The sequence below is a fragment of the Typopeltis vanoorti genome, chromosome 20, assembly GCF_054136105.1.
Source record: "Typopeltis vanoorti isolate ZY-2024b chromosome 20, IOZ_Tvanoo_1.0, whole genome shotgun sequence".
Taxonomy (NCBI): Eukaryota; Metazoa; Arthropoda; class Arachnida; order Uropygi; family Thelyphonidae; genus Typopeltis; species Typopeltis vanoorti.
Window position 1 is genome coordinate 57,819,204 of NC_143568.1, and position 27,685 is coordinate 57,846,888.

The following is a 27,685-nucleotide window of genomic DNA, read 5'->3' on the forward strand; positions in this document are numbered from 1 at the left end:
TCTTCACCTGTCTCCTTATATCTCTTCCATAGCCTCTTTTTCGCATGCAGTTCCTGTTTAATATTGTTTGTTATCCACTTTACCCCAAATTGTGTTCTCTTCTTCACTCGTGGAATACAGCTTACCATTGCTGCTAACAAATGTTCCTTCGCAATTTCCCAAGCACTAATAATATCACGGCCTTCCAATTCCTCCCTCCACGAAACTTCACCAAGTTGACGTCTAAGACTATTATAATTACCTACTTTATAATTCCACATACATTCCCATCTCTTTGATACTGCTGCATGTCTATTCATATATCCTTTCAGGAGGACTTGAATAGATTGCACGAATGGCAGGTAAATGGAACTGTCAGCTCAATGTTGCAAAGTGTAACGTTTTGAAATTTGATAAGCAATGATGGGATGCAAAGGAAATGAGAGATCCCAGATCTCTCATTTCCTCTACCTTTAAAGGAGGTAGAGGAAATGAGAGATCTGGGAGTGGTGTTGGACAAGGACCTGAAATTCAGTGGCCACTTTGCACAAGTTATGAAGACATCACATCGGATAATAGCAATGATGTGGAGGACCCTGACATGTAGAAATAAAAAGGTTATGATGCCACTGTATAAGGCAGTGGTTCTTAACCTTTTCAAAGTAACGGAACAGTTTCGATTATAAGAAAAATTTGGGGAACACCAAAAGCATTAGGGCCATAAAACTAACAATAAACATATGCATGGACTTGCCTTTTATAAAAATGGAACTTATTTTAATGCGATACTTGAGCTTGTTGGCTTTTGCAGGTTTCAGAAATATGAGGTCTAATATGTGATATAGCTACCCTCATCTCTTTTTTCTATATTAGGAAGTCTTTCACACTTTTTAGTTTTTATATGGTTTAATACTGAGAAACCAAGCTTACACAAATATGATGTTGAAAACTGTAACAAAATTTTCAGTGCTTTTGTGGAGAGAGCTGGGTATTCGGCTTGGACAAAAATCCAAAATTCCTTAAGAGTTATTTCAGAGAATTTCATATTTAGAGTATGATCCGTTGACAAGGTAACTAATTCTTCTTCTTGTAACGAAAATTCACAACTCGATGTATTAACTGTGCCAAATGGATTTTGTATCTAGTCACAATTGTGTGTATTTATGGAAAGAAAGTAACTGGAAATCTTTTCTTACAATATTGTTAATTGTTCTATTATAACGGAAATAATTCCCTCCACATTTTTATCCAAAGTAGCCAGTTACACTCAGAACTGTGTCATGTGACATCTTTCACCGGCAGAACACTTGTAACCTGTTCACAGGACACAAGTGTTCAGGGGAACACCGGTTAAGAACCACTGGCATAAGGCCTTGATCAAGCCTCATATGGATTATTATTGTGCACAGATTTGGTCACCAGGTTTTCATGGTGATAAGAATATGTCAGTGGTCTTTGGAATGTGGAGTATGAGGACAGATTGAGAGAATGTAAATTGCAAAGCCTCATGAATAGGAGAAAGAGGGGGAAGTTGATATGATTGAGACATATATGCTAGTCAAGGATTATTATCAGGTTGACATGGAAGAGATTTTTCATAGAATGAGAGGAGGGGGGGGGTAGAAAAAGAGGCCATCACTGGAAACTGTATAAAGAGGTGTTAGCAGAGGAGTGTGGAGAAGGTTCTTTGTATGGAGAGTGGTTTGTGAGTGGAGTGCATTGCTTGAGTGTGTTGTGAATGGGAACCATTCACAACAAACTCAATGACACATTGAATCATTTTAAGGTATAGTTGGATGAGTATTGTGTGCAATAGTGTGTACCTGCAATGATGAGTCTCTGACTCAATTGTGGTCAGATGTTAATAATAATAATAAATAATAATAATGATAATATAGATAGTAATTTGGGAGGGGGTAACAAACTTGGAGATATGTAGGAAATAGTTTACAGAGATTATTACAAGTTTTCGGATGATGCAAATCAGAGCTATAATGAGAAAAAATAATTATTTGTGCTTTCCGTGAGAATTTGAATTGACTGAGTATCCCATCCCATATCCCAACTTATCTACCCATTGTACAATAAGATAAGTGGGCTATAGATTACTAGAAGTTGAAATGGGGAAGAGGGGTAGATACGCAGTTAATGCAAAGCTGAGGAGAGCTACAAGCAATAAAAGTAATGTTATGGCTCTGCAGGACTTAGATTGTGCAGACAAATAATTGTGGTACTAATTGAACGTTGTGAAATCTAAGATTCTGAAATTTGAAAAGCAGTGATCAATGCTATATATGAATGTAAGAAATGTTTTAAAGGAAGCAGAGGTGATAAGTAATGTGTGTGGGGAGGGGCAAGTGACAGCACACAAGAATGCAAAATTTTCATCAAGTTTGCACAATCCATATTGCAAGAATTTCTAGGGCAATGAGGAAGCCGCTTACATGCAAAAATAGAGATTGTGGGTCCCCTGTACATGATATAGATTGTGCATTTGAACTGCCTTGCACAGATTTGATTACATGGTTTTCATTGAGATGGACATTTTGAAAAGGGTCAAAAGTCAATCAGTCAACAGACATAGCGTCATATCTCAAGAACACTGCATATAAAGATGTACCATCATTTTCCATTGCTGTTTAAGCCAATAAGAATAAAATTAGTTCAGGTAAATCCTAAATTGCTAGCACCCTTGTTTGTTCAGTATTCAGGTATTCAGTATCCACCTAACTCTATCAGGCAATGCATTCCATGGCTCAATCACCCTCCACGCAAAAAAAAAACACTTCTCACCCTCTTGTGCACAGCTTCATTTCGTAACTTCCAGGGATGGCCCCTTGTCATCGCTCCTTCCTGCTGTTCCACCAAGTGAAAGAACTCCCCAGTGTCAAAAAATTTCAAATTCCCATGCCAGGAATCAAACCCTGGCCTAGTGGGTTAAAGCCAGGTATCCTAGCCACTAGACCACATGAGATACTTAAGAAAAAACTCTCGAAAGCAATGGCAGATTGTAGACCTCAAGGGAAGAAGATGAAGTGATTTGGAGTCAAACAGATGACAAGAGAAATTAAAGAGGTGCAGATGAAAAAGATATTATGGAAGACATATAAAGAGAGAGGTTGAGAACAGTTGCATGAAGAATATAAGACTTCAGGCTAGGAAAGTAACTATTATTGTAAGGGGAGAAAAATTAGAATACAAGAGGAGACTAATGCTGCAATCAAAGCAGGACAACAAGGAGTTTTTTTGCTTTGTGGTGAGTAGGAGTAAAAATGATTATGAAGGGGATTTCCTTGCTGGATGGAGATGGGACTTGAGTAACCAATGCAGATTACAGAATTGAGTTATTCAGTGATCACTTTATTAGTGTGATCTATCCTGGTTCAGCAGGCTTTATTCCTAGAAGGATAAGGGATGGTGAGGATGTATTCCAAGTACTTGAAGTACTCTAAATGTCAGTAAGGCAGGGGGACTAGACAGAATTTCACCATGTGCTTTAAGGGAATGTGCTATGAACTGAGTTTGTCATTAATATAGCTGCTCAATGAAAGTCTTACAATGGAATAGGCTCCTGGAGAGTAGAAGGAGGATAAGATAATATTATTGTATAAAGGTGGTAGTAGAATGGAAGTATCAAATTATAGGCCTGTTTGTATTTCTCCTGTAGTTATAATTTTGGAGAAATTATTAAGAAACTATATACAGAATTGGACATACGAGGGCAAGATTATTTATGCAGGCCAGCATGGATTTGTTAAAGGGTGCTCTTGTTTTCGTAATCTGGTTACCTTTTACAATAGGGTAACAGGAGAGTGGATCAGGGCAAAGAATACGCTTCATTTTTTTTTTTTTTTTTTTTTGATTTTGTAAAGGAATTTGACAGAGTGCCATATAAGTTTTTAACTTGCAACATATGAATTTGGATATCAGGTTAGTGAATTGGATTCAGGGCCAGTGAAGCGGGACTGCAGTGCAAGCAAGTGCCACTACAAGGTGAGCGGTGTTTCAAAGTGTTAGTATGAAGTTTCATTCTTTCTTTAAATTTTTGTAAACAATTTAAGTAATAATAATTAGGTAAGTCAATATAGTTGCTGCAAATTTACAGTTAGAAAAAGTTACAAATTTACAAAAAATTCTTGTAAATTCTTTCCACGTGATTATGACAAAAATAAACATAAATAAAGTGTCATTTGCTTGGGGATGCCCATTTCAGCTTTGCAGGCAGGCGATGTCCAGCCTAGCACCAGCCCTGATTGGATTAGTAACTTTTTGAGAGATATCCGAAATTGTATATGGGGGAGAAGTGTCAGGGAGTATAAACATTACAAGTGGAGTTCCACAGGTTCAGTGCTGGGACCATTACTGTTCAATCTTTATGTCAATGATATAGTCATGGGATTACAGGGAGATATTCAGAAATGGGGATGTCAGTTTAATACAGCTAAATGAAATCTGGGATCCACATACTCATACTCACTTGTGGATTTATACTGGAATTATTGATGGATAGAAGACAAAGGAGGGATACGAAACATTTGAAGCTGCTGAAGGGTTATAATCTTATTAACACTGAGGAAATTTTTCATATGATAGAAAAAGGGGAAGGAAGTAGTGAGTAAAAGGGAGAAAGTAAGCTTTTTTTTTTTTTTTTTTTTTTTTTTTTTTTTTTTTTTTTTTTTACATGGAGAGTGGTAAGAGCATGGACTACATTGCATGAGAGGGTGGTGAATGTGTAGTCTATGGATGTGGTTCTTAACCTTTTCAAAGTCACATAACACTTTTGATTATAAGAAAAATATGGGGAACACCAAAAGCATTAGGGTCATAAAACTAACAATAAAAATATGCATGGACTTGCCTTTTATAAAAATGAAACATATTATAATGTGATACTTGAGCTTGTCGGCTTTTGCAGATTTCAGAAATATCAGATCTAATATACTGCTCAAAACGATTAAGGGATATCTCATCTCATTTCATCTTCCTTTTAATCTCTTTTACCTTGTGGTGTCGAGAGTTTATTAATCATCGGACCTCAAACCATTCACAGGATAAGGTGGTCAGCCCTATGCCCCGGTGTATCCTATGTCCTGTAGTGTTGAGTTCTCAAGGCCGGTTTGCCTGCTTTGCGGGATGAAAAATCCCAGGATAAACTGGGGAAAAACTCTACTGTCCATGCCCAAGACCGGCTAACTTGGCTATGGCTGAGGAAGATCCTTCAGCTCCTCACGTCACCAACGGGAATCGAACCTAGGACACTCCTTCCCCAGGAGTATGGTTGTGAAGCGCACACCCATTAGGTTAACCATAGGAGATATTTTTGTTGTTATTCTTGTTAAAATTATTTCACGCTAAAATGTATAATTTGTTAAATGTGTAATAAATATTGATTATTTAAACAATATCTCATCAATTGCATCTTCTCCATAAGTAAGAAATATTTATTCATGTATAAAGTACCCAATAGTTATAATTATTTGCATAAATTTATAATTAGCTGACAGAAACTAAAATATCTGCTAATTGTTTTGAGCAGTGTATGTGTTAAAAAGCTACCCTCATCTCTTTGTGTATATTAGTAAATCTTTCATGCTTTTTAGTTTTTATATGGATTAATAAGTAACCGAGCTCACAGAAATATGATGTTGAAAACAAACTAACAAAATTTTCAGTGCCCTTGTAGAGAGAGCTAGGTACTCAGCTTGCACAAAAATCCAAAATTCCTCAAGAGTTATTTCAGAGAATTTCATTTTTAGAGTACAATCTGTTGACAAGGTAACTAATTGTTGTTCTTCTTGTAATGAAAATTCACACTCTATGTATTAACTATGCCAAATGGATCTCATATCCAGTAATAATTGTGTGTATTTAAGGAAGGAAAGCAATTTGAAATCTTTTCTTCCAATATTGTTAATTGTTCTGTTATAACGGAAATAATTCCCTCGACATTTTTTATTCAGACTAGCCAATTACACTCAGAACTGTGTCATGTGACATCTTTCACCAGCGGAACACTTGTAACCAGTTTGCGGAACACAAGTGTTCCAGGGAACACCGGTTAAGAACAACTGATTTAAGGAGTGGTATAATAGATTTTCAGTTGACCACCCACGATGATTCTTGACTCCATGGAGATCAAGAAAAGGATAATAATAACAATAATAATAATGTAATCATTACTAACTTCTCTTTAGAATCCTCACAGCAATCTATATGGTTGCTGTGTGGATTCAATGAGCTTTGTGTGTGAGGGTGCAATGCTGCCATGATGAGTCTTTATTCCATGGAAATTTGATGCTTTAATATATTTCTTACCTAATTCAGAATCATTTATACCCATGAAAGACTCTAGAAGACTGTTAATTTTGTCAACTGCTGCTTGAACAACATCAGTGGGCTGAAAAATAATTGGTAGAATTAAAAAATATCCAATAATTATGCAGTTAATTTAACTGGTTTTGCAAATATATTCAATATCAACATAAATGTAAAAATGATAACAATAATATTTCACTAAATGAAAATGATTTAAATGTTAGAATGGTTTTAATTTAGCATACACTTAAGTAACAGTAGTCTTCAGTGAGGAAGTTTCCAATACCATGAGGAAAATGACAGAGTAGGTAAAAATTTATGACATTTAAAGGGGTGGGGTTAAAAATAAATAAATAAAATAACTGCCTGGGTACTCCTCTTTTTTCCATTTTCAGGATACCGAAAACTGTCTGGATAATAATCTCTGCCCTTGGCTGCATGCAAAAGTTGAGGAAATTGGAAGAATGTGCATAAATAACACTGTTTATTATATTTGATAAGAAATTATATTTTTACTACGGGGGGTATGCCCCCTATGGCACCCAACCCCCCTGAGTTCCAGACTGGTAAGCCAATTCTCCTTGAATTCTGATAACTTGAATTTTGAAGACTCGCAAAGGGGGTTCCACCCCCCACCCTGGTGCCTAGGGTAGCCTCTGAGTGTCAAGTCTTCAAAAGTGGGGACGTCACCCAACCCCCCTGAGTTCCGGACTGGTAGGCTGGTTCTCCTTGAATTCTGATGACTCGACTCAGGGTAGCCCCCGAGTTTCAAAACGTTTCAAAAATCGTGACATACAAACATGACATAAAAAGGCTTATTTTATATATATAGGGTAGATTTTAATCCTTTACCCAAGTATAAACAAAGTTTGTGTGTGGAGTATCTTCCCAACTAGTCTACTTGTGTAGAAGCTGTTGACTTCACATCAGATGCTTCAATATCCCATAATTCAAAAACATCATGTGAAGAGCCACTCCCAAACTAATGTTCTGACCTAAATTAAAGTGTGCATGTGTGAGGAGGGGTCATCTCTAAAAATTCTGGGATATCTTTTAGATCACTGTAAACCTTACTGATGGATCTGAAAGGATCATTCTAAATTCATCATTTTGTATAATCAATGGTGGCGCCACAAGACAACTCTGAAACCTCAGCTCCATCCAATGACAAAAACCTACCACTCCAAGTCAGAAGAACTTCTCTACTTCTAGGGCAACCCAAAGACAAACATTATCAAATTTTCATCAGCAGAAGTAGACCCAAAAAGATACTAAGGTTAAATCAATGCAAAAATCACACATTTTCTATATACAAGTAGTAAAATGGTGTATCACCATATTATTAAAAACTCCAAATCAGAAATAATTATAGAAAGTTTTACTGCTGGGTTACAAAGTATATTATATTTGACAAGAAATTATATCCTTGCTTCAATCCTTTACTATGTGTAAACAAAGTTTGTGTCTGACATATGAAGGTGGTTTGAAAAGTTCTCACCCTAATTTTTCAACATAATCTCCTGTAGGATTAATACATTTATTCCAGCAATACTCCAGTGCCTCATTATCCCATCCCTGTAGTGGTTATCAGTAAGATCTGCAAAATACCCCTCTACAGCTGCAATTACCTCTTGATCCAAAGAAAAATGCTGACCAGTGAGAAAGAGTTTTAGTTTTGGGAAGAGATAGAAGTCAGAGGCAGCCAAATCTGGGGAATAGTGTGGATGTTCCAACAATTCATAGTGCAGATCTCTTCATTTTTCCATTGCCAAAACACCTTTGTGGGCTGGTGCAATGTCCTGATGAAAGATGATTTTTTTCTTCTGCAAACCGGGTCTTTTCTCACAAATTTTTTCGTCTAGTCTGGTTAAAAGATTGGAATAATAATAAGAAAAATAATAAGTCGGTTCCATCAGCAGGAAAGGTCATGGAATTGGTATTTTGGAATGCTTTGTTTTACCCTTTTCAAGATAATTAATAAACAAAGCATCCCAAAACACCGATTCCATGACCTTTCCTGCTGATGGAACCGACTTTTTCTTCTTTGATACTGAACAATCGGCTTCTGTCTACTGTTTTGACTACTATTTGGATTCTGGTATGTAATGGTGAATCCAAGTCTCATCCATAGTAATAAATTGATGCACAAAATCTTCTGTCTACTGTTTTGACTACTATTTGGATTCTGGTATGTAATGGTGAATCCAAGTCTCATCCATAGTAATAAATTGATGCACAAAATCAGTTTTATTCTTGTTAAAACGCTCCAAGCAGTTCAGAGATTTTCATGCGAGTGCATTTTTCATCTGCTTGCTCTTGATTTGTGAGCAAGCATGGCATCCATCTTGTGCAAAGCTTTTTCATTTGCAATTCTTCATGCAAAATATATCCTACACATTCTTTTGAAATGCCTATAGTCTTAGCAATTTCACACACTTTGACTCGCCCGTCATCCAATACCATATCGTGCACTTGATCAATGATTTCTGGTATTGTTACACTTTTAGATGTCCTTCACGTGGATCATCTTCAAGGCTGGTACAGCTACGTTTAAACTCGGCAGCCCTTTTCTTAATTGTCGAAAATGAAGGAGAAGAGTGCCCATAAACTTTTATGAACTTCGAATGAATTTCATTTGCCGTTAAGCCTTCTGTTACAAAGAATTTTATAACTGCATGATACTCACTTTTATCTATTTCAAGGGATACAGACTCTTGAAATGGATAAAATTTTGCTTTTGCTTCAGACAGCTGCATAAAACAAACTACTTGATAAAATGACTTGCAATTTCACATGGATTCTTATGACAGATGTATCAACTTAGAGAAAAAAAAATCCTGCCGATAGTGTTGCCATCTATGGTCGAGATAGAGAACTTTTTAGACCACCCTCGTATCTTCCCAACTAGTCTCCTTGTATGTAAAGGCTATTGACTTCACATTAATTGTCTCAGCATCCATTAATGCAAAAAAAAATTTTTTTGAAGTCTCATTAGTTATGAAGTCAGTCACATGCAAACTTTGCTTATGCTCGGATAATAGATGAAAAGAAGAAGATAATTTCTTGTCACGTATGCTTTGTAACTTAGGAATAAAACTTTCAACTATCTCTGATCCAGAGTTTTTAATATGGTGATACAGAATTTTATAACTTGTATATAGAAAATATGACTTCTGATTTTACTTTGGTATCTTCCTATGTGTGGCTCCTAATGATGAGACCTCAGTAAAAGTTGAAACATCTTGGGTGATGGTGGTGGTGGCAGTATTCATAATGCAAAAATATTATGGAATCCTGAGGCAACTGATGAAGTTAATAGCCTCTCCATACAAGAAGGCCAGTCGTGAAGATACTTCACACACAAACTTTGTATGCTTATGCTTCAGGAAAGGATTAAAACAAGAATATAATTTCTAGTGAAGTCTGATATACCTTATAACTCTGCAGTAAAACTTTCCACAAATAGTACTGTTACTAACATTAAGAGGATTTATCAATCTTCTTAATAATAAATAACAGATATTTTTGGACATATTGAGAAATACATGCCCCCCCCCCCCCCCATCCAAGACAACCCTGCCTTCCTTACAGCATAGCTTGTCTCCACAAACAGTGTTTTGGAGAACACAGGTGACTCCACCAACAATTAAAGCATACTTTCCCTAGTTGAGAGAAATATCAAAAGACTCTACATGGCAGATGAACTACCATTGCCTTGCTTATTGGGAGTACAAAGTAGCTGTGACCATATTTAGTCCAAAACAGTTTTTGTTTCAGTCTGCTCCTTCTCTTCTTATATGCTTCTGCATGTATATAATGCATGGTATTGTTCAAAGCATCCAAACTGTAGTGATTCTAATCCTCCCCCTATTCAAGGGTATAGAATAAAGCATTTCTATAGAACAGCAGATCAAACCTGATGGTAACACATCAGGAGGCTTCCAGCCCATATAGTGAATAATTCTTATGCTGTGGGATTGTGTCTGAAGGGAAGGAGTCCAACTATAGAAGTATAGTTGGACTCCTTCCAACTATACTACAACAACCACAGACTGAGTATTCTCTCTCTCTCTGTGGGTGAGACTCTTTCACCTCACCTATGTCCTAATCTTCAATAAACTTTCCGTCATTGAGAATGAACGACATCACAAATAATTAGTGTCACTTCAGATCAACAAAAATTTGCCATAAAAATATAAAGAGGGGAAAAAAAAAAATCCCTCCACAAAACAAATGCCACATTTGGGATTCGAGGCTACATTGTGATTGGTCGGTGAATTTAGCACTCTTGTAAATATAATAAATTTAGTTTAATCCTTTATCCAAGTGTGAGCAAACAAAGTTTGTGCCTGAAAGTATCTTCAGGACTGGGGTAAGGTGGTACAACACCAGGGCAACTCGTTGCAAAGGTGGAGCAAGCTACCAACACTCCTGTCTCAGTATCTCCTATAATGCAAAACGCATCTCCTTGCGGATATGTCTAATGTAATGCATTAAGGGAAGGGCCACTACCCAGACTAGTTTCGATCTTTATCGAGGTCTCTTCAGTGGGAGCCAGGCCCAAGTTGAGATACCAGGCAGAAGCTTTATCAGGTCATCTCTACCTATAGGAGTTGCCAAATGGTGTGCCACCCTTTTTTTAATAAATTACTCTGGATTTAAAGAAAGATGTTGAAAGTTTATTTTTCACTTGGTTAGAGTATAATAAATTTAGTTTAATCCTTTATCCAAGTGTGAGCAAACAAAGTTTACATCTGAAAGTATCTTCAGGACTGGGATAAGGTGGTACAACACCAGGGCAACTCGTTGCAAAGGTGGAGCAAGATACCAACACTGTTGTTTGCTCACACTTGGATAAAGGATTAAACTAAATTTATTATACTCTAACCAAGTGAAAAATAAACTTTCAACATCTTTCTCTAAATCCAGAGTAATTTATTAAAAAAGGGTGGCACACCATTTGGCAACTCCTATAGGTAGAGATGACCTGCTAAAGCTTCTGCCTGGTATCTCAACTTGGGCCTGGCTCCCACTGAAGAGACCTTATTCGCCAAGACGTGAAAGACAGCTCCAGTTCGAAGAAGAAAGAACCTGTGCCTACCAGTCGAAAAGAGGATCCATTTCCCACGGCCCGAAGAGAGAGCTCCATGCTCACTTTCTACAGAAGTACCTCGGCGTTGGTAAGACCTTTTTTCTTATTATTGGCTCTTTTACCCATTCCTTCTGGTATCTCTTTGCTTGTTGTGAGGGACACCGGGCGTTCCCCGACTTCGCCCTCCTTTACCTCCCCCCCCTTCTACAGCCAGTAGTTAGGTCTTCCCCCAACAATGCTGTTATTCTTACCCAGAACTAGAACGCTTGGCATCGAAGTCAAGCGGCTCCCAGATGAGCGGACGTTAGTGAAAGCTCTGATTGATACAGTAGGGGCAGAAAACATATACAGTTTCACACCGTACTCAAAAGAAAGATTCCAAATTGTAGTTAAAAATGACCAAACAAGAAGCAAATTATTAGAAGGTTTTCCCTGTGCGGGACAAACAATTAAACCTTATTTAATAGGGAGTTTACGAAAAACGTTAAGAATAATTAGATTTCCCTTGGAATACCTGGAGAATGAAGACAACGTCAAGAAATTTTTTAGCCAATGGGGCAATATTATTAATATCAAAGCATTTGAACATCCAGATTACAAAGGCTGGAAAACAGGCGATGTTGAAGTACAGATGGATATGAAAAAGGAAGTTCCCAACTTCATTTTAGTGGGCCAAACAAGAGTCATGGTTAACTACCCGGGGGTTAAAAGATTGTGTTTCCGATGTAACTCTGAGGGTCACCTAGGGGCAGAATGCCCAAAACTAAAGTGCACAAATTGCAAATCAACAGAGCACAAAATAGTAAACTGCACAGAAGCTTGTCTTAAATGTGGGGACTTGACCCATAAAATGGACATGTGCTCACACAGAACAACCTCAGAAGCAGCCGGAGGGACCATAATACCGATCAGGGCTATACCCCTCGGTACACCTGAGGTATCATCAGGGAGCGATTTTCCAGAGCTCCGGCAACAGACCGAAAAAGAAACACTAGCAGAAAACACAACCTCCATGAAACCCGTAACGGGTAAGACACCCAGGGTAACCCGCCACATCAAGGAAATAACAGCCAACTTCGAAACCCGCAGCAAAGAGGAAGAAGTTGTAACAACCTGCGCCCCAATAAAGCGCACAAGAGAGGCAGAAACAGAAGAGGCAAAAAAGGCTAAACAAAGCAGCCTACTCTCGTCAGAAGATGAAATGGACAACATCCAAACTACAAGCCAACGGGAAGGCACCCAGCCCCTTGAGGAGGCGATAACAAAGACAGGAAACCTATCCCCAGTAGCGGACCAACCTGCAGAACCCCATTCACATATCTGCAGCACGGACATTTATAGCATCACAGAAATGGAATTTCAAAACGACTTCGTTATGGATATTCCAAACAGCTTCGATAGTGAATCACAGGTGGAACATGTAGAGCAACAAACAGACAACACCCCCCCTTCCTCCAAATACCAACATGGATTTTAAAATTGCCACTTTAAACACCAACGGTTTACGCAACCCCTTTGCACAAAGCACTGTCTGGAAGCTAATGTTAAGGTACAAAATTAATATCCTCCTGATTCAAGAAACCCATTTTTATAAGCATTGGGACGTGGAGAACTTCTCGAGAAGCTACCCAGTCACTAGCTACTGGTGCTTTGGGGATGCTCACTCGCAAGGGGTGGGGATACTAATTCGCCCCCCCAATCGCGGGGGGGGTTCTTCAACGTCCAGAAGGACGCCATGGGACGTCTAATAACGGTAGACTGGAAGTACGGTGGCCGTACCATCCGGCTTGTTGCAGCATACGCCCCGAACAGCCCAGAAAAATATGTAAATCGGGGAGGGGGGAAGTTCTGCTGCAAAGCTAATTTAGTGCATAAATTACCTTCTATAGTATTTTCAGGAATACACTCAACTAGAAAAAGTTAAAAGAAGCATTTTAATTTAAGATAATATATTAAAAGAAAGAAAATATCAAATAATATCCTAAAAGCTATCATAAGTATATATGAAAATAATCAAATATAAATAAGATTAAATCATGAGCTATCATATATGAGAGAGATAAAACAAGGGGCCTTACAGGGATGTTCCCTCTCAGCAACTCTTTTTAATATTTACCTAAATGAAATAATAATAAAATGGAATAAAAATTTCCATCAAGGTATTAAACTTTCTCCTACTGCGAACTTAAGCACTCTCCTTTTCGCCGACGACCAAATAATAATTACAAATTCTGAAGATAACTTACAGAAAGCTATTTCATATCTAAATGAGATAGCCAAAGATTATGGTATGATAACATCAACAGAAAAATCAAAATCTATGGCCTTTAAAGGACAAGATCCAGTAAGAACTAAAATAGTAATAGATAACAAGATCTTAGAACAGGTGAATTCATTTAACTACCTAGGATGTATGATCACATATGAAAATGAAAAAGATATAAACCTAAAAATTGAAAATATTTAAAAATAACAGGTGTAATTAATTCTATATTTAAACCAAACCTAGTTCAAAAACAAACCAGACTAAAAGTATGCAATACATTAGCCCTACCAGTCTTAATGTATGGAAGTGAAATCTGGACAATAAAACAAAAAAATAAATAAATATTAATAACAGCAGAAATGAAGTTTATGAGAAAAACTGCAAAGTATGCTCTGTTTGATGATAAAAGAAACGAAGAAATTATGAAAGAATTAAATCAAGAATCAGTAATAGAAAAAATTAAAAAATATAAAAGGTGGAAGATGTTCAAAGAATGAAAATAGAAAGATTACCAATACATGTCTTAAAGTAAGTACAAGCCATTAGGAAAAAGAAAACCAGGACGTCCTCTTAAACGATTCAACGATGACTTCTAAGGCCAGAACAGGCCACACTAGGCCTAAATCCTTGATATGCGTGATGATGATTGAATGGTGCTTGACTTTTTCATCGTCATGCAATGCAATAGCTGGCAACTGCTTTATCAAGATTTTGGCGAACTTTGAAGCTTCATTCCATATCAGCATCAAACAAAATTTCCTTAGCATGCTCAATGTGATTGAAAACTAGCTCAAGTTCTATTGCAGTTAGCTTCTTAGTCGTAACATTCTCTTATTCTTCACACTCCTTATCTTCTTCTTCTTCATATGCATGCTGTTCTTTTAGTTGAAGATCATTCTCGCTTAACTGTTTTGAATGAGAATCGAACAAGTTTCTCACATCTTCATTATCCAGTTCATTAAATCCAAGTTCTTTTCCAACTGTGCTGATTTCTTCAATAATGTTAGATCTTGGATTTTGCGCACGATAAAATAACATAGGCTTGAGTTTAAAGTCGCCTTCTGCATTGCCTCCTAATAAAATCATAAGACAATCTTTAGATACTTTGTATCCTAGTTGAGATGCTTCAATTTTAGCTAGGAAAGTTTTTGTTGGCATATGCTTCCACAAGAGACCAGTTTTGTCGAAGTTGAATATTTGATGATCGTCATAATTACCCTCATGAATTATCCTTTGCAATTCTTCAGGAACTTCGCCACAGAATCTTAATCAGCACTAACAGATTCCTTATTTATTCTTACATTATGCAGTTCAGCTTGATTTTAAAACGATCAAACCATCCTATACTTGCAGTAAAGCTTTCGCATTCCTCTTGAAATTTGGTCTCTTTCAAGAGGTAAAACACAGAGCATTTGCCAGAATATTCCTTGTATTAAAAGGTATTCTTTTTTGGTTACAATCCTCAATCCAGAATGATAGAAGACATTCCATCTCGATCATTAAATGGCTTCTATTTCGAGTGATCTGCATGCTTAAAGAAGCAGTAGCAACTTTTCCTTGTTCTTTATATTCTTTGCTCTTATTTAATATAGTCCAAACTGTATACTAGCTGTATTATTAGCACCCCTTTCATGTCTCTTAATGACTTAAAGCTTTTCCTCTAACGTAATTACTTTTCTTCTCTTTTTATTACTGTTGCTTTTTTTAATGTCAGTCTTTCTCTTTTCCATATCAGGGATTGAATATAATAAAGCCTTATAGGTATCTAAATTAAATCAAAATGAAAGAAAAGTGATTGAGCAAGAGAATAGAGTTTGCACGTGTGCTTGCGATGATAGCTTTGAGTCAAATGCTGAGTGTCACTGGCTACAGCCCGCAGCACTACCACTGCCCACTACATTGACAAGTGCTGCCACTAGCTGCAGATTGGCGACAAAAAATTTCGTATAACATAAAAAAAATTGCTTTAACTGATTAATCACTTGAGTGAAATAGTATATTTCACTCAGTTGGGCTAACTGATTATCACACATATCGAATTTACATTAAGCAAGGTTTTCCTGTAAACGAGATTGTAATTGTAGTAGGTAATACTGACCTAACTAGAATTAAGCTGAGAGATGATATGAAAGGATTGTTGGAAGAAGCAAGAGTAAGAAAGTGAAAAATTGATATAATAAAATGAATTAAGAAGGGCTATGATCAGGGGTGGTGCTTTACTATCCTGGTGCAATGTGTGTGATGCACACAGCACCAGGATAGTAAAGGCGCCAAAGATTTGGTATGATATTTTAAATAAAGTGAATTTTGTCAGCAAAATACTGCAGTCTTCATCTATGAATCTCCAACTTGCTTTAGATGCAGTGAATGATCTAAATCAATTTTTAAATGATTATATGTCTGATGAAACTTTCAAAGAAATTGTAGAAAGCTCAAAATTAATTGCAGCAAAGTATCACACAGAATCTGTATTTTGTAGTAGTAGACCACTAAGGAGACGTAAAAAGACAACACAATTTGATTACGAACTTGAAAATATAGTAGATCCTGAAATTTCATTTAAAGTAATTTTTTTCTCTGCATAATATAGATCAAACATTATAAACTTTGCAGGAAAGATTTACTTTATTAAAAGAACATATGAATTCATTTCAGATTTTGTATTTGTTAAGTACTTCACAAAATAAAGAATATTTATTATCTTGTAAAAAGTTATGACAAAAATTAACACATGAGAATCATTCAGACATTGAACACAGATGATTTATGCAAAGAAATTTTACACTGTCAACCATTTATTTCTAATTTTAAAAATGATATATATCAGATAATTCAGTATATTTATTCAAATGACTTAATCACAGTTTATCCAAACTTTACAATTGCCCTTCAGATTCTTTTGTCATTACCGGTATCTGTAGCATCTGCTGAACGGTCCTTTTCTGAATTTAAAATTATTAAAAACTACTTGCGCTCCACAATGGTACAAGACAGACTTTCAAATCTTTCCATTATATCAATAGAGCCAGATATTTTGGATCAACTTGATATACATGATATTATTCAAGAATTTTCATTAATGAAAACTAGAAAAGTTCAATTCACTAAGCGATTTTTCTTCCTGTTTAAATATTTATTTAACTATTTCTTTACCCAATAATGTTTAATATGTTCCTATTTTATACACTTGTAAGTTACTATTATTAATTTATTTTATTATTTATTTACTTTATTTTTTTCCAAATTATTTTTGTTGTTTTTGTACCCTTCTTGTATGTTTATTGTTTTTTATACATTTTTTTTTTTTGTAATTTCTGCTTTTTGTTCAATAAACTTATAATTAGTATATTTCATATTTCATTTTTACTCACTGATACGTTTTTATAAAGTGATTTTTTATTGGGGTAAAAGGATATAGGGGTTCCAACTAAAGTTTTGCACACATGCGCCAGACACTACTACTGGCGTGCCCCTGGCTATGATTGCAAACTTTCATGCATGGGCTGTGCAGAAGGAATGGACCAGTTTTTAGATGTGTGGAGTGAGTGTGAAGGAAGATTAGAATTGTATAAAAAGGACAGCCTACACTTGATGTTTGGTATGAGATCTAATACACAGCTAATTCAGACCTAATTCAGGGAAACTAAATTATAATGGGAGGAATGGTGAGAATATGTGTGTAAGAGTGACAATGTTATGTAACTGTGTTAATAACAGGAATGTGCCTCTTCATGGAAATGATTATGAGGCGAGAACAATTTTTACTTTGTGTGTCTGGTTTGGACCCATCAAATGTGTGCAAAGATGTTTGCATATTTGCATAATACACACACACACAGGGGCAGCTTGTCTATAGGGGCCATAGGAGCCGGGCCCCACTTATATTTGTATAACTAGCCCAATAATTGTAGTTTTAAAAAATATGTTTCTTGTAATTATTATTTTTTGATCTATTTCCAACACGTTTTATTGTTTAATAAAAAAATTACTGTAATATTTTGTGGCAATATTATATAATGCGACTTAGTATTATACAATATTGGGCCAGCCACGGCTGGCCCTGTTTTATACGTGTAGACCACAGGGCATGTATGAGGCAAGTGCACTAGTGATCATGTTTGTTTACCAGGCGCAACGCTTATCTTGGGGCCAGTTTAATCTGGCCCAGTCACTGTATTTTCACGTATGTACATAGCACACGATTCTTTGATTGTGAAGCAAGTGCACTAGCGAGCATGTTTGTTTACCAGGCACAATGCTTATCTTGGGGCCAGTCACTGCGTTTATATGTAAATAGCAGGTGATTCTTTCATTGTCTTATTTATTCTCGTTGTTGATCTGTTTTATTGTTTTTAGTGTGTTTAATTATTAATTAAACGTGTTTAATTGCATTCCCGTTCTCTCTCTCTCCACCTCTCACACTACTACTACTGTTTCCACTGCCAAGCACTTCTGTCTCTTCAGTACCACTCTCCCGATTTTTCCCTTTATCTCTTTCTTCTGATCTCTTGCAGGCATCCCACACACTGCACTTCCATCCAGCAACACTTTCTCGAGTACACTCACTCCAAAGCCATTTAAATGCAAGGCATCAAGTCTGTATAATTTCATTCTTTCCTCAAACGCATGCCATACATCCACAGACTGTACTCCCTTCTCCTCACACAGCTCTGCTAGCATACTATTCATTTTTTGGCTCTCCATCGCAACACACTGACAACCTTTCCTACTACACTATTATCTTTCACTCTTCTCAATAGTGATATCCTCACATCCTTCTTATGTCCACTTAGTTCATTTGTCCCCCACAATCACGACTAACTCTCTTGCTCGTTTCTTCCTCATGTCGAATGCCTTAATTATTCTACTCATTCTCCCACCTGGATAGCAGATCTTATGGACTTTCTCGGTAACTAGTTACCTAATTATAGAGTCTCCAAATACTGCTATCCTGGAATCACTCATCACCTCTTTTACTCTTTTTCCTTTCATTCTGTTCACTTTCATTAGTTTCCACTAGCCATCTAATATCACTCCACATATTCCTCATTTCATTTTTCATTTTATTAAATTTTGCATTCCAACAATTCCGCTCTCTATCACTCCTGCAATCTCGCTATCTCTTGTTCTGCCACACCTTACTTCCATTTCCTCAGTTGTACTTTCTTTCACTCCCTTATCAGTAACTTTCGCTTCAGCATCCTTGCATTCTTTCACTCCCTCAGTTTCTCTAGCTTTTGTTTCTTTCATGTACACCATCTTATCTTTTCAGTCAGTTTTGCATTCCTTGCATCGTCATCCAACAATATATTGCACTTACAAGAAATCCATCTCTCGTTCATTCTCTCTCTCTTTCTCCACAAATGCATCTTCCACTCCTGCATGCATATATATATATATATATTGTACTCAAGACATCAAATCAGTTTCGAAAAGTCTATGTCACCAATGCTACTTGACTGTTGCATCACTCACCTAGTAGCACTGGTTGACCTTGTGACCACCATTGTTATACTTTATGTTTTATTTACATTGTGTTTTATTTTATCAAAAGCTTTCTCGTAATCTACAAAGACCATGAGTCTCTAAATTAAATTCTCATCTTTTTTCAATAATTTATTTTAACACACAAATATTGCCTACATGTGATCTTCCATGCCTGAAACCATTTTGTTCTTCTGAGAGTAGATCGTTTGCAATATTTCCAAGTCTTTTATTCAGGATTTTACTGTAAATTTTGTAACCTGCATTTAATAAACATTCCTCTGTAATTTCTACTCGTTCATCTGTCTTCTTTCTTAAATATAGATATAACCTTGGCATTAACCAGTCTGATGGAACCTCACATTTTCTCCAACAGTTATTTATTAATTTTAAGAATCTGTGATATAAATATTCTCCACCATATTTCCAAAGCTCTGTATTTATGCCATCTAATTCGGTTGATTTTCTATTTTTCAATACCTTTTAGTTCTTCCAGTTTTATTGGTTCTATATCAGGAGTGATTTCTTCATTATTATTATCTGTTATTAAATTTGGGTCATTCCATAAATTCTTATAATGTTCTATTCATTGTTTCTCTTGTATTATGTTGTTTTGTGCTGTATCTCTTTCTTCGTTATTTAATTTCCTTAATATTTTGTAGGCTATATCTTGCCTTGTGATTATGATGATGCACCGATGATGACCAGTTAGTTTCTAGCTGAAATATTTGCAGTAATGAAATGACTATTTTCTTGTGAATACATGCATCTAATGTTATCATGGCACAAGTTCTATTAAAAAAATAATAAAAGATTTTTGAATATTGTGTTGATTTCTACAATGTGATTTTTGGTAATGCTGATACATCCCTATATAATGCTCCTTATATCTTCATTTCATTGTTATTCTCTTTTACACTGACACCAAGTTTTGTCCTGTTTCATCACAAACTGCATGAATTACACCACATTTTCTAAGTATTTTGTTAATTTTGCTGAGCAGTGTATCTCAGATCTAAAGTAATGCTTATGAGAACATTATGTGATTAGGTATAAGAATATTACAATCATTATGTGATTGTAATATTCTTATACCTCACTACAGAGAAGAGAATGGAAACAGAAGAAAGAGAATGAAAGAGAGGTATGGGAATGCTAGCAGATGAGAGGATGGAAACAGTAGGAGAGATGGAATGAGAGAGAGGTATGGGAATGTTAGAAGACGAGAGGATGGGAACAGTAGGAGAGACGGAATGAGAGAGAGGTATGGGAGTGCTAGAAGAGGAGAAAATGAAAACAGTAGGAGAGAGGGAATGAAAGAGAGGTATGGGAGTGCTAGAAGAGGAAAAAATGAAAACAGTAGGAGAGAGGGAATGAAAGAGAGGTATGGGAATGAAAGAAGAGGAGAGAGGGAATGGTAAGAGGTATAATGTATGGCGACTCAATGATCCGTGGTGTTCAAGATAGGATGCGTGAGGAGTGTTTGCCAGGAGGAACAATAGAAAGGGTGGCTATGGCAATTAAGAGAGGTCAAAGGGTGGATGAGATGATTGTGATGGTAGGAACACAACTTGAGTGGTAATGTAAGTCGGGCAGTGAGAGATATGAGATTTTTGCTCGAGGCTGTATGGAAGAAGACAGAGAGAGGAAAAATAGTGTGCATGTTGCCTAGGTATGATAATGACGAGCTGAGCAGAAGAGCAGTAATATTGAATGATATAATAGCTAGAATCTGTGACAAGAGAGGACTGGTATATGTGGATGCTTGGAGTGCGTTTGAGGAAAGAGGAATTGTATGCGAGAGACCACTTACATTTGAATGAGGAAGGACGTAGGCATATGGAAAGATTGCTGTCCTGAACGAGTCAGTGTGTCCCAGGGAGGATGATAGCAGGGGTGGCCTCTTGTGGCAATGGATACTTGGGAGAAGGGAGACGACATCAGGTAACACTAAGCTCAGAGGAGTCTGGAGGGATAATGCTGGGTATAGAAACAATGGCATTTATATGCTTTATACTAATGCTAGGAGTATCCAGAATAAGGGAGATGAATTGGTGGTGCAGATAGCATCAGCCTGGCCAAAAATTATTGGGATCACTGAGATGTGGTTGACAGAAGTGGATATAATAACAGGAATAGAAGTCGCTGGGTACAGCAACTTTGGCAGGATAGGAGGGGAAAGCATGGTGGTGGGGTACTGCTTATGATAAGTGACGACTTATGTCCTCTAAGAGTGGAGGCTTTGGAAGGCAGTTGACAAATGATTTTGAGAGCATATGGTGTGAGGTAGAGGTGGGCAAGACAGGATATTTAGTGGGGTGTTGCTACAGACAAAGGAGCACAGAGGATGGGGGCCAGGAGATGTTTAGACATCTAAGTTTGGCAAGTGCAAGAAGAATGATTGTTATGGGGGATTTTAACCACAGTAGTATAAATTGGAGAGAGGAAGATGCATGTAGCAATAGGGGAATGGAATTTCTAGAATTCTTGAGGGACAAATGTCTTAGGCAACATGTAACAGAGGGAACAAGAGGTTCAAGAGTTTTGGATTTGGTTATAGCATCAGAAGAGTTGATAATAACTGAGATGACATCTCTCCCACCAGTTGGAGAGAGTGACCATATGGTTTTGACTTGGAAAATGAATAGAAATGGAGGAGTATCAAAGAGATGGGAACTTATGTGGAATTATAAAGCAGGTGATTATAATAGTCTTAGACGTCAACTTCGGGAAATTTCATGGAGAGAGGAATTGGAAGGCCAGGATATCATTAGTGCGTGGGAAATTGTGAAAGAATATTTGTTAGCAGCAATGGTAAGTTGCATACCACCAGTGAAGAAAAGGACACAATTTGGAGTAAAGTGGATGACAAACAATATTAAACAGGAATTGCATGTGAAAAAGAGGCTATGGAAGAGATATAAGGATACAGGTGAAGAGAAGATGCATGAAGACACAGGCCAGAAGAGTGACTAGTGTGGTAAGGAAAGCAAAACTGGAATATGAGAGGAGATTGGCCCTAAGATCCAAAGAAAATCCTAGGGAATTTTTTAGCTGTGGCCAGTAAGAGGAGAAATGACTGTGGAAGAATGATATTGTGGGGTGGGATAAAAATGGGAATAGAGTGACTGATGCAGAGGACATAGTGGAATTGTTCAATGAACACTTTATTGGAGTATTTCATCCTAGAGGAATCAATTTTAATACTAGAGGGATAGAGCAGGTTTGAGGTTTAGAGGTACAGGAGGAGAGTGTGTTTCAGATACTGAATACTCTGGATGTCAGTAAAACTTTGGGACTGGATGATATTTCACCACAAGTTTTGAGAGAATGTGCTAGAGAACTGACAGTGCCTTCAACTTGGTTTTTCAATGAAAATCTGGCTGCAGGAAAGGTGCCCAGGTAATGGAAGGAGGTAAGATAGTGCCATTGCATAAGGGTGGTAACAGACTGGAAGTGTCTAATTATAGGCCAGTTTGTGTGTCATCAGTAGTTGTTAAGATCTTGGAGAAAGTAGTGAGGGACCGTATACAGTATTGGGCAGATGAGGGTTATGTTATTTGTGAGAGTCAACATGGGTTTGTGAAAGGGCGCTCTTGTTTTAGCAATATGCTAGCCTTTTATAATAAAGTTACAAGAATATTAGATGAGGGAAAGGAATATACTGCAATTTTCTTAGACTTAGCAAAGGCATTTGACAGGGTGCCACATGATAAGCTGATATTTAAGTTGGAGTATATGGGTCTGAATGTCAGATTGGTCAACTGGATTCAGGATTGGCTGTCTGATAGGTATCAGAGAGTTGTGTATGGTGGAGCAGTTTCAAGGAGGCAGAGGGTTACAAGTGGGGTCCCACAGGGCTCAGTACTAGGACCTATATTGTTTAACCTTTATATCAATGACATTGCCAGTGGATTGCAATGGGATATTCAGTTGTTTGCAGATGATGCAAAGCTGGGAAGGATTATTAGTAATAGTGCAGATGTGGTAGCCCTGCAAGAGGATTTGAATAAGCTAGATAGATGGGCAAATGAATAGGGGTGTCAGTTTAATGCAGCAAAATGTAAGGTCTTGAGGTTTGGGAAACATCGATGGGATGCTGCATACTCTATGGGAGGAGTCATACTGGAGGAAGTAGGGGAGACAAGAGATCTGGGGTTGATGATTGATAGAAACCTGAAATTTAGGGGACATATTGCAAAGGTGGTGAAGGTAACACAGAGGATTGCTGCAATTATGAGAAGGACACTGACCTGCAGAGATAAAAGGGTTATCATTCTGTTGTATAAGTCTCTGATCAGACCACACTTATTGTTCTCAGATTTGGTCCCCAGGATTTCAAGGGGATAAATTAACTGTGGAAAGGGTACAAAGACAGATGACAAAGATGGTTTCAGGACTGTACAATTTTGGTTATGAGAATCGGCTGAGGGAATGTGGACTGCAGAGTTTGGTGGATAGAAGAAGGAGAGGTGATAGGATTGAGACTTTTAAACTGTTGAGAGGTGGTTACAGGGTTGACACTGGGGAGTTCTTTCGCTTGGTTGAACAGTGGGAAGGAGCAATGACAAGAGGCCATCCCTGGAAGTTACGAATGGAAACTGTGAGCAAGAGGGTGAGGAGTGGTTGAACCGTGGAATGCATTGCCTGATGGAGTGGTGAGAGTGAGAATGGTCAATGAGTTTAAGGAGTGGTATGATAGAATTTGTGTTTCTTAGTGGGGGACCTCCCCTCAATGAGTCTTGACAGGCTTTATGTTCTTAGGAAGGACCTCCCACGATGAGTCTTTTGACTCCATGGAAGCCTGACTAATAATAATACATACATCTCTACCACAAAGAAAAAAATACAACCAAAATCATAGTAACAAATCTCACCACTGCATATTACTCCATTCTATAAAATTAACACATCCCCAAAACTGAGAAGGCCATTATTAATTTCCAAGAAAATGAAGAAAATTACATCATGTTGCTCAGAATATATTTCATAAAAACTGACTAATATGTGACAAAAATGCAAAGGCCCTATCCAATCTCACCCTCACAGAAATTCCTTACTCTCAAACCAACCACAAAATTCAAGAGTTGTTTAATTTTGTAATTATTGATAGAGTCAACAGTCCATAAAAAAAATTGGATATGTTGAAAAATTACAACCAACATAACAGTGGGATTTATCCTCCGACACACACACACACACACACACACACACACACAACAGATCTCAAAAATACTGTTTATGTGATTTGCTGCAATTCTCCGACTGTGTTGGGGAAAAATGTGTTGTACATGGATTGCTGCAATTTCCTAAAAGTGTTAGAGCAAAACTATTGTGGAAGTACCTGGTTATACAGTGGTTTCCTATAAATTTCCATTAAATGTGGAATTTTTATCTAAGCACATTCCATTAAGGTTATAACACAGCTTGCAAGCTTTTTCATCCCATAATGAATAACGTTTCACATTAAAATAGCACTCATATGAGTTGCCAAAGTTTGTTGTGAATGCATTGTTGGCAAATCCTCCCTCGAAGAGTCTTGATAGACTTGTATTTCTTAGAAAGGACCTCCCAAGATGAGTCTTTTGACTCCATGGAGACCTGAATAATAATAATAATAATAAATGCATTCAAGGATAAGGCATATGATTCTGGATACGATTCTGTAACACCCATTGAATAACATGGATAAGATGTGCAATTAAGTCTCACTATTTCATCCCCCTTGCTGGTAGGGAGGTTAAACTGGTATTTGTTATCTATTTAAATCCTGCAAGCTCTCCATATACCTCGATTAACTATGACACTACAAGAACACCAGTGTTATATTAATAACAATAAACCGGAATAACCTGGACTTTGCATGGAGTGAACACTGACCACAATATCCTATTGTCCAATACTCAGTTTTACTCACCTAGTTTTGCTTCATCTTTTGCTTTTTAACAATGTTAAAATATATTCAAGTATATTTTTGTGGCTTTTAATTTGGTGCCATGAAATTATTTACAATAAAAATTCAGTCTAATTTATTATGCTCAGTAGTCCCTAAAATTTGTTGGTTACAGACTACTGGGATCCTATATCTTTTGATCCTAGGATCCATACTGAAAGATAGACCCAGACATCCTTAGCAAAAAATTAGTATATAGATGTTTGATGATGATGGTATTGGAAAAGTGGTTAAAGACAAAATTCAAGAATGGGTGGATCAGGATATGATACTCTATAGAGGCCAACATGATTTTGTTAAAGGTAGATCCTGCCTTAGCAATCTATTAACTTTTTATAATAGAATGACATCTGAGTTGGACAAAGGAAATGGCTACACAGTGGTACTTCTGGATTTTGCTAAGGCTTTTGACAGGATACCCCATGGAACACTATTATGCAAATTGGAACAGATGGGAATGGATACTAAATTGGTGATATGGATAGGAGAATGGCTCAGGGAGAGATACCAGAAGGTGGTGTATGGAGGAGCCGAGTCTAGGATGAGGCAGGTGACCAGTGGTGTGCCTCAGGGATCTGTGCTTGGGCCATTGTTTAATTTAAAGAGGTTATTATTCCCCTTTATAAAGCGTTGATACTTCCACATTTGGATTACTGTGCTCAGGTCTGGTCACCTGGATTCCTTGGAGATGAGGAGGCTGTGGAGAGGGTTCAGAGAAGAGTGATTAAGTTGGTGAGTGATGTAAAAAATGCTCCCTACATTGATAGATTGAGAGCTTGTGGATTGCAGAGGTTGGTTGATAGGCAGAGAAGAGGGGATATGATAGAAACATTTAAATTACTGAAAGGTTTTTATGGGATTGATGAACAGGGAATGTTTCAGCTGTGTGATAGTGATGGAAGAACAAGAGGTCATCCCTGGAAATTAAAGAAGAGTGTGGTTAACAAGGGTGTGAGAATGCCTGGAGGGTGGTGAATGAGTGGAATTCATGCCTGACTTAGTTGTGAGTTCTTCGTCTGTAAATGAATTCAAGAAGAGATATGACAGATACTGTTTTGCTAGTTTGGGTCTCCCGCAGTGAGTCTATTGACTCCATGGAGATACCCGTAATAATTTAATAATAATATTTTCTTTGAATCTAAGCACAATAACTGCATACATACATACCACTTATTTTTGAATGTTACATATAACACACAAATGAAAAGATATTCAACTTCAAAAGCATGCAAAAAGTTTTACATCAGGAAACTTACAGCTTCCTCAATGGTTGCTGGACCCTTAGAACGTAATCGTAAGGTTTCTTTGCCAGATCCAACATTACTTTTCTTAGTACTTCCTGAGCCACTGCGAGGGCCTATATGTGCTTTAAAAAAAGTAATGAAAAAAATTTATATAAATTATGCAAAAGTGCAATTCATAGCATTTAAAATAGCACATTTTTTACTCTACAGTACTGATTATTAGGGGGGAAAACATTCCATTATTAATAAAAAAAATTGCAATAAAAAATAATCAGTAAAACTAGATTTTAAAAAAACAAAGGCACTCATAAATATTGGACTAATATTTAGACGTGATGGTTGACAGGGAGACTTCATGTATTTCAACAGCAAAGTCACTTCTTTATCTATCTATATATATATATATATATATATATATAAGAATTTATGTAGATAATTTATGTAGATATTAATATATATATAAATGTAAACTAAATCAAGAGCAAAACAATCATCCATACACTCTAGAACAGTCTAGATTGGATGGATAGTTTTGTTATTCTTCTAGTGGAGGATGACAGTCTTCTAGATCACTAGCAATTTCTTGCAAGAAATGTGTTAGGGTTTGGTATATACATATATACTAATCATCATCATCATCATCAAAGACTCTGCAGGCAGTGATATGGGAAAGTGTGAAAAGTATTTTAGTTTGATCAACTCCATAGTACAATAGCACCCTTTGATTGGAAAAATATGCCACGATGAGAGGCATCTTTATATGGGCTTTTTCAATTGAAAGTGAGAGAATGTGTTAAAGAACTGACAGCTCCTTCACCCTGGCTGTTCAATGAGAGAAAGTACTGAGAGAAAGGTGCCCGAGGAGTGGAAGGAGGGTAAGATGGTGTTGTTGCATGTGGATGGTAGTAACGGAGCCGCAAACTATAGACCAATGTTTGTATTTCTTCTGTAATAAAAATTCTGTAGAAATTATTGAGAGATCATATACAAAACTGGGTAAATGAAGGTAATGTTATCTATGAGGATATCAGCATGGATTTGTTGAGGAGTGCTGTTATTTCAGTAATCCAATTGTCTTTTACAATAAAATAACAAGAGTGGATGATGAGGGAAAGGCATTCCATTTCTTTAAATTCTACAAAGGCATTCGACAGGATACCACATGATAAGCTGGTATTTAAGTTGCAGCATATGGGTTTAGGTATTAGGTTGGCAAACTGAACTGGAGATTGACTGGCTGATCGATATTAAGGAGGAAGGTATCTGAAAGGTAACAGTATTAAGGAACAAGATCACAAGTAGGATTTTTACAGGGTGCAGCCTGGAGACCCTACTGTTTAATGTTTATGTCA

At 36.9% G+C, this 27,685-nt stretch overlaps 1 protein-coding gene across 1 annotated transcript in view; it reads right to left on the minus strand.

Annotated features, from left to right (window-relative positions):
- Positions 1-27,685, minus strand: part of kermit (PDZ domain-containing protein GIPC-like protein kermit) — a 149,931-nt gene that overhangs the window by 9,933 nt on the left and 112,313 nt on the right. Inside the window, exons 4-5 of the mRNA XM_090410166.1 lie at positions 26,346-26,455; positions 6,295-6,376 (exon numbers count right to left, since the gene is read on the minus strand). Coding sequence (XP_090266292.1) covers positions 6,295-6,376; positions 26,346-26,455 — 192 coding nt within the window. The remainder of the gene's footprint in view (positions 1-6,294; positions 6,377-26,345; positions 26,456-27,685) is intronic.